Source organism: Nycticebus coucang, chromosome 19 (genome assembly GCF_027406575.1).
Source record: "Nycticebus coucang isolate mNycCou1 chromosome 19, mNycCou1.pri, whole genome shotgun sequence".
Lineage (NCBI taxonomy): Eukaryota > Metazoa > Chordata > Mammalia > Primates > Lorisidae > Nycticebus > Nycticebus coucang.
The window spans coordinates 2,473,982-2,484,895 of NC_069798.1; the positions used below are offsets into that span (position 1 = coordinate 2,473,982).

The 10,914-nt window shown below is 41.5% G+C and overlaps 1 protein-coding gene across 3 annotated transcripts in view; it reads left to right on the forward strand.

Annotated features, from left to right (window-relative positions):
• PIEZO2 (piezo type mechanosensitive ion channel component 2) overlaps positions 1–2,700 on the forward strand; it is a 459,894-nt gene extending 457,194 nt beyond the window's left edge. For all 3 annotated transcript variants that reach the window (XM_053571827.1, XM_053571828.1, XM_053571829.1), the window contains one exon: positions 599–2,700. In XM_053571827.1, coding sequence (XP_053427802.1) covers positions 599–851 — 253 coding nt within the window. In that variant the 3' untranslated portion in view covers positions 852–2,700. The remainder of the gene's footprint in view (positions 1–598) is intronic.
• Positions 2,701–10,914: the final 8,214 nt, after the last annotated feature.

The window sequence follows — 10,914 nt, forward strand, 5'->3', positions numbered from 1 at the left end:
CCACTATTCAGTTTTGAATATTTTTAAACCATACAGTCATATTCTGATGCTTAAATCTTAAGACACACATATCTCCTATAATATACAAGTATAAACTGTTAAATTTCTCAGAGTTAACCTCATAAGAAACTTCTTTTTAATCAGAATTTTAACATAAAAATAAATCTCTGAGAAATATGTATCCTTAAATGGAAAAGAGCCTGCTTCAGAAAAGTGTGTTTCTACCAAATATCTAGTTTCTATAGGTAATATATGTTATAATATATTATAGTTTATGCATTCAATAAATGCAGTAAACCATCTAAAGTTAATACATGAAAATGTTAGCTTTGGTTATTTCCAAAATGTGAGATTTAGAAGGATTTTGATTTTTCAATTCCAATAGTTTTATAATATGTGAACTTTTTAAATAAACAACATAACATACTTACCTTTCTAATTAGAAATAAAGGTAAATTTTTACTAAAGGAAAAATATAAGCTTTGAGAAGCTTCTATCTTCTATGGAGATTGAAGGAAAACATCATTTTTTGTTTTAGACTTGCTTTTTATCACATATGTAACTGCTATATATAACTTTCACTTACTGGGTTTTTCAGTATCATGGGACTATATGCTTCAGTTGTCCTCGTGATTGGAAAATTTGTCCGTGAATTCTTCAGTGGAATTTCTCACTCCATCATGTTTGAAGAACTTCCAAATGTGGATCGAATTTTGAAGTTGTGCACAGATATATTTTTAGTTCGAGAGACAGGAGAACTGGAGCTAGAAGAAGATCTCTATGCCAAATTGATATTCCTGTACCGTTCACCAGAAACAATGATCAAGTGGACTAGGGAAAAAACAAATTGAAACCCAAGGACACAGACCGCAAGTAAAGTGAACCTTTGAATTTTTTTTTAAAAAAAGCACAATATTCTCATAAGAGCTAAGCATTTCTAGTTCAGTGGAAATGGTTTCTCTTCTGACAGGTGGCCGAAAGGACCTGACGTCCTTTTGCTGTAAAAGCTACCTTGTAAGTTAGGGGACCGTTGAAGACATCATTTGTAATTCCAGTTCTCTCAATCAGGGCTACTTGCTTTATGTTTTAGTCAGCAGTGTCTTGCATTCTGATTGACTATGTGAGGAATCATTCTTGGGTCCTCTCCCTCAGAAAAATAGAAGAGAAGACAGAAGGACAGAAGCCTGCGTTTTACTGTGTAGGGATGGTGCCCTTCCAGGGAGATGCTGTAACAGATCTCCCACAGCGCTGGGATGGCCACTGTGGGGAGATGGGATGAGCCTGCAGCACACTCAAAATATGCAGTAGCAATAGGAGGCCAGCAGCTCCTACGCATGTCCCTGGGAGGACCAGAGAAAGGGAACCAAGGACTCACGAAGACGCCAGTGGAAAGATAAGCCTCATTCTAAGCAAAAAGATAACATTAGTGACACTCTTACTGCCTTATCTAAACGGAAGACTAATAACAAATCTTTCCTAAAAACACCAGTGACTTCTCAGGAAAAAAAGAAAAAAAGCAACAAAACAAATGACGAGGACAGCTGCTTATTGTGGTCCAGTCGTGACTGGCCTCCTGGAAGGTTGCTGTCATGGAAACGTACATGAGTCAGGAAGATTTTTAAAAAGGACAACTCAGATGGATTTGGAATTCTCTGACTTTGTAACTCTTTAATAACTGAGGTCAGGAACTCTCTTCGGCCTTTTTCCCCATCTCCTGTTTCCATGATTTAAGGCAATGGTTTTTCCAATATGTGACATTTTCCTTCCTGTTTTTCAGGTATATCAAAGAGTTTACATATTCTGATTCACATTTTTACATCTGAGACAGTTTTTTTTAAGTTCATAATTATGGAAGAAATACGTATATTGAGCTTGGAAAATAAAAATGGCCTTTTCTTAAATTATTATCATTGGTAATACAACCTCTTCATTAAATAACAATATAGCATGAAAAATTTATGATTGAAATGTAGTTTTCATTCCATATTAAAATACAGTTTCTGAGAAAAATCATTGAATGGTCTAGAATATGTAAAAAAAAATTGACCCTGTGTAGTTTGGGTTCAGAGATGAATTAAAATAAAGCACTTCTTGCAAAGTTATTTTGAGAATATGCCTCATTCTGCCTTTTTGCATAGAATAGGAAAAGTGGTAGGGGCGGCACCTGTAGCTCAAAGGAGTAGTTAAAATAGTTAAATAAATACAAAATTAAAAAAGTGATAGTTTTCAGTACAAACAGAAAAATCAAGTGAGGTAAGAATCTACTTGTCGCTGGTTTTGTTTTATTTTCTCTTGTAGATGATCATATGAATAACATTACGCAAGAAAAGCAACTGGTAACATTGATTTCCAAAGAGGAAACTCTAATAGTGAATATGAAACTTTAAAACAAACAGCAGCGTTTTCTAGAGCTGTGGTCTCAACCCCCACCCCAGCCATGGACTGGTAGCAGTTTGGGGGGAGGAGGCTCCATCTGTATTCACAGTCACCCCCATTGTTCATCATCTCCTGAGCTCCACATCCCGTCAGATCCCCCCACACCCTGGTCCGCCCAAAAATTGTCTTCTATGAAACCAGTTCCCTGGTGCTAAAAGGGTTGGGGACCAGTGCTCTAGAGTAATTAGTGTATTTGTCCTTACACTGTGAACTCAGTATGCATGCACCCCGCTGAGATAAATGGCTTCTGTCACAATAACAATAAACCCAGACTACTTAGTGGAACTCTTGGGTGACAATGTGCTTTCTTGACACCAGGAAGAATCACATCACATATATCTACTTGTGAGTTTTCTTTTTTTTTTTTTTTTAATGTATCTATTTATTTACTTATTTTTGAGACTGGTTCTTCCTCTGTTGCCTGGGCTAGAGTGCAGTGGTGACATCATAACCCATTGTAACCTCAGTCTCCTGGGCTCCAGCCCTCCTCCCGCCTCAGCTTCCTATGTAGCTAGAGCTATAGGTGTGGGCCCCTGACACTGGATAATTTTTCTGTTTTCAGTAGAGAAGGATCTCGCTCTTGCTCAAGCTTGTCTGGATCCCTTGGCCTCAAGCAATCCCCCTGCCTCAGCTTTCCGATTCTTCCTGAATTCTAACACCTTACCTATGAGTTTTCTAATTCCAATTTTTATTGTTCTTTGATGTTTTCACTTATTTGCTGAATTAGTTTTAGCACACTTTGAAATGTTGGATTATACATAGTAGTTTTCACCTATTTTGTGAACATCTCTTTGTGGCAAATATTTATAGTCTCAAAGGATGTGATCTTCTTATTCTTTTTTTTACTGACAGCATTTGGTATTGGACTGACTTACTGTCTTTTCTGTTGCTCCTTTGTACAGGACATTCATTTTTCCATTCATTTTTGGGAAAGTTGGAATCTCTTCTATCCTCAGGGCTCTGGAGGTTCCTCTGCTGTGAGGTGGATGTGTTCCTTCCCAAGGCCTGACACCCAGCTGTCCCCTCCATTCCCTTTGCCTGGGTCCTCTCTTCCTGAAGGACAATATCCCCAGGCAGCTTCTCCTCAAGGACGATGAGGATGATGTAGGGCCTTGTCCTGGAAGGGAGTTTCAATCAGTCACTTTGGGGAGTTCACAGGCTTAGCCTGGCCCAGCGCCTTCAGCCCACATCTGAGCCCTGCTTTCTACCCCCACATGGGAATGTACAGAGCCCCTCCCAGTGTCAAGGGGCTGTGCCTGTGGGGAGCCCTGCCTCAGCTCTGTGATAGGTCCATCCTCTCTTCCTCCTCCTGCGTGGGGCCTGACGCAGGCCCGGTGGGTCTGGGCCTTGCTCTTACCGATGTAGTTCTTATCTGTGGTTGTTGCTTTGGTGCAAGGAGGTGCAGGCAGTGACTGAGGAGCCTCAGCACTCCCCGGCCACTGCCTCTGCTGCACAGACTGCCACTAGCCAGTCCTTAAACATAGTGTTTAACAAGGGGAGATGCCGGATTTCACCGTGAGAGATAATAATCTTAAATTATATCGCCCTGGTTAAAGTCACTAGTTGGCAGGAAGATACCTTGGTACAATCAGTGCACACAAATAACTGGTTCCCAAAGTCTGCTTCAAGTAAAAGACATTTAAAAAATATATAAAATATTACTAATGAAAGTGTTATTTAAGGCAGTGTTATGTTCCCACATAAGTTTACTTGTGTAATTTAGTGATTTTTCCGTAGCTTTTCTTTGCTTTCTAATTCTTTCCTCATTTTTTTTTCTTTTTGCTTCTTTGTGTTACGAGTATGTCGCTCATTATTTTTTCCTTTCTAATATAAATGTTTGAGTCTATCAAGTCAAATTGGGTACCCCAGTTCAAAAGTCTAAGTGCTACAGACATACAGAGATCATCATTTGACAGTTCAGTTATTTAAATATCCCAGACTTTGCCGTGTGGTCTTGAATATTACATTTCCATTTGTATCCAGCAAGTGAGACAGTGGCAGAGAGGCTGTGTCGCTCACAGCCCGGCCCCCTCAGACCACCTGTGGTGGGATGTTCTTTGAAGGACCTTCGAGTGTAATTCTTCCTGTGCTGCTGGTCAGTTTTTGCTTTCTGAAAGTCGACTAGAACTGCCACCGCAAGTCACTGGTCATCGTGAATATAACTAGGAAAGATACCATTACCTTAAATTCTTAATTATTACTCGGTACAATGTCGCCTTATCTAGTTTGTAGTATTTATTCATCTAAAATCATTACCATTTAAATCTGTAGTGAGACTTTTGAGACCCCTGTTTTCTCCTTGCAAGACCGAATCCTACTCCAGGGAGGTGTGGCAGGTGGGGCTTCACAGCAGTCCAGAAGCAGAGCACTTGTGGGTGTCAGAAGGGCACCAGGTTGCTGAGGGACCTAGAGGGAGCTCTTAGAGACAGAGGAGCTTCTGGAACCATCCTTATGCTCTGGAACGGGCCACTGATGAATTTATTTAAGGTGCCAAGGAAAAGCCAGATGGGGCATGTCCCGCCTCCCTCACCCAGACCCTTCCTCCCATAGAGGCTGGTTCGTGTCACCATCAGTAATGAGTGTCATTCACACCAGTGGGTTTAATGCCTCCCTCCAGGCGGGCAGCTCTAGGCATTCTGGACAAACACTGGTGTCTCAAGTTCAATATGACCAACACCAATGTGGTGACCTCCTCTGCACCCTGATCCTGCCTGTGCACGTTTGTCAACGTCCCTCGGGCTGAGGGGATCAGAGGTGGCGCAGCAGATCCCTGTGTGAGGGCTCCTGGGCCACTCCGGCCACAGCTCAGCCGTGTACCCTACTCTCTTCCTGTAGCAGCCCCGTAGTGGCTTCAGCCTCTGCTCTCCACCCTCTGTTCCAGGCAGGAGTTTCCATACAGGCTGATCATAAACGTCAACAGAAGACACTGAACAGAACTGGGCCCAGAAATGACTCTTGCTCAATGGACCAACTGATTCTACAGTGACTGCTCACAGACCTATGTTTGGGGACAATTTAATCCACTGGCTCTTGACACTGCCCGACCAGCAGAGTTACCTCCAGCTTTTGTTAAAACACAGACTTTCAGCCTTCTCAATGTCCCCAAGACTCTGACTTGGGGGGCAGGATCTAGGAATCTATTTATAGAGTTTAAACTGCAAAAGTGACTCTGACACCTGCCAAGTGGGTGGCACCCCACACTCTCTTGCAGATCCTTGCTAGATGTCCCAGATCTAATGTGCTACGCTGCTATGTGCAAGGTCCTGGTAAGGATTGGCTCTGCCTCCCTCCCAGCTGAAATAGCCCTTCCCCTGTCTGCCCCCAAAGTCTTCTCCCACCCCTCAAAAGGGGCAAACTTTTTGAGAAGAGAGTTTCTGCAGCCTTTTAGAAATGCTGGCTGATGGCTCAGAGCCAAGTTGCCAATAATTGGAAATGTCTTGTTGGCCTCATTAATAAATGAGAATAAATGAGGCAAAATGAGCTGCCCTCGGCCTAGCCTGGAAGCTAACCAGAGGGGCAGTGACTCACCTACTTGGAAGGCATTCAAGAGCACTAAGAAGTCTCTCACGCCTCCCACAAAATCATCCCTCCCACTGTGTTATACTGGAAAGGATTTTGAAAACAAAAAATAAATTTGCTATCCTTGACTAGAGAGGAGGTCTGAACCCAAACAAGCAGTGGCCGAGACAGCACAGTGCCTTGAAGGTACGGACACGGCTGCCTCTTCTCTGGGAAGTGGTCCTGACATATGGAAGGTAGAGGAACGAGAAAGATGAAAAAGTGAGCACGGGGGTGACCCAGGAAGGCACAGGGGAGGCACTTGCAGAGCCAGGACCTAGGCACGGGTCTCAGTTCCTTGAGCCGAGCCTGACTTGTCTGTAGGATGGAGTCATCTCTGAAGACAGAGGCCTTGAAATCTCTTCACTGAGTCTGAACCAAAGCCAAGTCATAAATATATACACTTCCCAACATGGAAGCATCGTCACAAAATCTTTCTAAAGAATGAACACTGGTTTTCATCTCCTAGCTATTTTTCATAATTCATTTCTCTTTTGATGTTTTGGGATCATTTCAGTCACAGCAAGGTCTTTTCTGGGAATTTTTATTTTTGTGAACCTGTTCCATCTCCATGTAGGAAGAAGATTTTATGCAGCAGAAGCAGACTGAGCCGTGGGAAGTTGTGGGCCCCATTATCACTACGTGGTCTGGTAACTGCTGATGTGGCTTCTCCACACCACACACTTCCACCCAGCCCGACCTCCGAGGCCTCCCCTAAGTGCAGGGAGCCCCGGCCTTTCCCATGTGCTCACGATGCGACAGGGCCACGCACCGCCATTCAGTGGTGAATCACGCTGTGTCGTGGCACCGATGCAAAGCAGGGAAGTACCAGTGAGCCTTGCAGATGGCAACATCTCACACTGTTCGTCATGCTGTGCTGAGCCCCACAGCAAGCCAGCAATGAGCAGTTTCTGCTCTGTGTTGAACTTGAGATAATAAACCCAGAAGTAAAGTGAGAAAGCAAGGAAGAAAAAACAGGGGGGACCCCAAAAAACAGAGAAAAGACTACGGGCATTAGTTTCCACACTAGACACAAGGCCCTCTGCAGATGAGGCAGAGAGGGATCCCACACAGAGCGGTCCTCACACACAACAGTCACCTCGGGAGCCTCCAGGCCAGGGTCTGGGCCAGAGAGAGAGAGAGTACCAGAGTTAGGCTCCACAGAAACTCTGAAGCGGAATGGGATTGAAAGATTCAAGAAGTATGAACATAAATTATCAGTCCCAGGGACTGTTTTACAGGACTCCTCGTGAGAATGTGGGCCACAGAAAAGGGTACATGTACTTCAGGGAAGGAAGGAGAGGGTGGGAGTTTGCAAACTAGAGCAGCCTCTCCACAAAGCAGGTGCTGTTCCTTGTTCCCCTCTTCCTAGGTGGCTTAGCTCCCACTCTGATGAATGTTAAGGGTACACGGACAAGTGAAAGGCACCTGGGTGCCTACTGAGTGGGCTTCCTCAGTCTCTGTGTGTGCACAGGGGTAAATCGTGAGTAAACCTGCTGTGGCCTCACAGCATGTCAAGGATAAATGAGGATAAAGGCTAACATGAGATCACGGATGGCTGGCTACAAACACCTACTACATCAAGTTCTGACAATCAGCAAAGATGGACACAAGTAGGAGAAAATTACACATGCTCTTAATATCTGTAACACTTCTGACGGAGATACAGACCCATGTCCATACTAACATGGTGGACCAGACCAGATCACCACCAAATGCAGGGAGAAGCCGGCCCGGCCACAGCCATGCAGCTTGCTCAGAAACTCAGACATCAAGACAAATAAAAACAAGTAAGAAATGAACAAATCAACTCCCAAGCACCACCTAGTGTCCAGGTAACACATAGCAATGCAATCCCCATTAAAATACCAACATCATACTTTCAAGGTTGGGAAAACATAATTCTTCATTTTGTTTGGAAGCAGAAAAAACATCGTTTAGCCAAGGCAATTCTTAGTGATAGAAACAAAGCCGGGGGCATCAGACTGCCAGACTTTTGGCTATAATACAAAGCCATAGTGATCAAATCAGCATGGTATTGCCACAAAAATAGAGACATAGGCATTTGGAACCAAATAGAAAACCATGATATGAAGCTAACCTCTTACAGCCACCTGAACTTTGATAAACCAAACAAGAACATACACTGGAGAAAATAATCCCTATCCAATAAATGGAGCCGGAGAACTGGATAACCACATGTGAAAGACTGAAACAGGACCACACATTTCACCACTTACAAAAATTGATTCAAGATGGATAAAAGATTTACATCTAAGGCATGAAACAATAAAAATCCTCAAAGAAAGTGTGGGAAAAGCATTCGAAGTCATTCAAAAGCCTGGGGAAAGATTTTATGAAGAAGTCTTCAGTGGCAATTGCAACAACAAAAATAAACAAATCGGACTTAATTAAACCGAAAAGCTTCTGTACAGCTAAGGAGACAACCACCAAAGCAAATACACAACCTTCAGAATGAGAAAACATGTTTTCATACTATAAATCAGACAAAGGCTTAATAACCAGGATCTACAGAGAACCCAGATTAATCAATTAAAAAAGACCCAACAATCCCATATATCACTGGGCAAGGGACATGAATGGCACCTTCTTTAAGAAAGACAAATGGATAACAAACATATGAAAAAATGCTCATCATCCCTAATCATCGGAGAAATGCAAATCAAAACTACCCTGGGATATCAACTGATCCCAGGGAGAATAACACACATCAGAAAGTTTCAAAGCTACAGATGCTGGCGTGGATGTGGAGAGAAGGAAACACTTTTACACTGTTGATGGGACTGCAAACTAATACAACCTTTTTGGAAGGAAGTATGGAGAATCCTAAAAGAACTCAAATTAGACCACCCATTTGATCCTGCAATGCCATTACTAAACATCTACCTAGAAGAAAAAAAAATCATTTTACCATAAGAACATTTGCATTAGACTTCTTATCACAGCTTAATTTACAATCACCAAAATGTAGAAACAACCAAAATGCCCACCAACCTAGGACTGAATTAACAACATGTGGTATATGTACACCATGGAATACTATTCAGCCATTAAAAAGATGGAAACTTTACATCTTTTGTATTAACCTGGACTGAGGTGGAACTCATTCTTCTTAGTAAAGCATCACAAGAGTGAAGAAACAAGAATCTGATGTGCTCAATTCTAATATGAAGGCAGTAGATGACCTAATACATAGTGGATGGAAGAGGAATGAGGGAATGGGTAGAGGGGAAGAGGGAGGGGTTGGGGGGACACAGTGTATGGCACACCTCTTGCAGATGGGACACAATTATAAGGGGGACGTTACCTAACAAATGCAATCAGTGTAACCTAATTCTTTGTACTAGCAATGAATCCCAAACAATAAAAAAAATAGATATGGAGAGAAGGGAACACTTTTACACTGCTGGTGGGACTGCAAACTAGTACAACCTTTCTGGAAGGAAGTATGGAGAAACCTCAAAGCACTCAAGCTAGACCTCCCATTTGATCCTGCAATCCCATTACTGAGCATCTACCCAGAAGGAAAGAAATCCTTTTATCATAAGGACACTTGTACTAGACTGTTTATTGCAGCTCAATTTACAATTGCCAAAATGTGGAAACAGCCTAAATGCCCACCAACCCAGGAATGGATTAACAAGCTGTGGTATATGTATACCACGGAATACTATTCAGCTATTAAAAAAATGGAGACTTTACATCCTTCATATTAACCTGGATGGACGTGGAAGACATTATTCTTAGTAAAGCATCACAAGAATGGAGAAGCATGAATCCTATGTACTCAATTTTGATATGAGGACAATTAATGACAATTATGGTTATGGGGGGGAAGCAGAAAGAGGGACGGAGGGAGGGGGTGGGGCCTTGGTGTGTGTCACACTTTATGGGGGCAACACATGATTGCAAGAGGGACTTTACCTAACAATTGCGATCAGTGTAACCTGGCTTATTGTACCCTCAATGAATCCCCAACAATAAAAATAAATAAATAAATAAAAGTTTAAAAAAAATAATAGATATACAAAAGCAAACTATGTAATCAAAATGTATCTCCATAATAGTCTGAAATTTAAAATAAAGCAGAAGTAGTTATGTTAATGTCATACAATGCAATAAAATGTACCAGGTACAAAAAGGGGGATTACATAATGATAACGGGGTCAGCGCTCCAGGAGTACATGATCCTTAGTGTGTATGCACAGAAGGATCAAAATATGTAAGGCAGGGACCGAGAAAAGTGCAAAGAGAAGCACCTGAATCCATTAATACAGTTGAAGACTTCAGAACTCTTCTGTCAGAAATGGAAAGATCCAGCAGGCATAAAATAAGAAAGCATTTTGTCTAAACACCACCATCAATCAACTGTATATATTCTCCTCTGTAGGTGAATGCAACAAAGTAGCAGAAACTTTCTTCTCAAGCTTACATGCAACAGTTTGCAAGATATTCTATCATATATCATTTTCTGGGCTATATATCACACCTTCAAAATTCTGAATGAATAGAAATCACAATATCCTCAAACCACAATGAAATTAAAATAAAAATCCATTAAAGGAAGATAACTTTTAAAAAATCTCAAATATATAGAGATTAAACAACACACAGCTCAAAGAATATGTCACTGAAGAATTTTTAACTATTTTGAACTAAATGAATATGAAACATTAAAAAATTATGGAATGCGTTGGAAGTAGTACCTAGAGAAAAATGAAAAATTTATAACTTTGAGTGCATATATTAGAGAAGAAAGATAAAATTGATCATCTCAGTTTCTACCCTAGAAAACTACTATATGAACAGAAGAATTAATTATTCCAAAATAAGCAGAAGAAATAATAAAAATTGGAGCAGCAATTAATGAAACTGAAAATCAGAAATTAATAGAGAAAA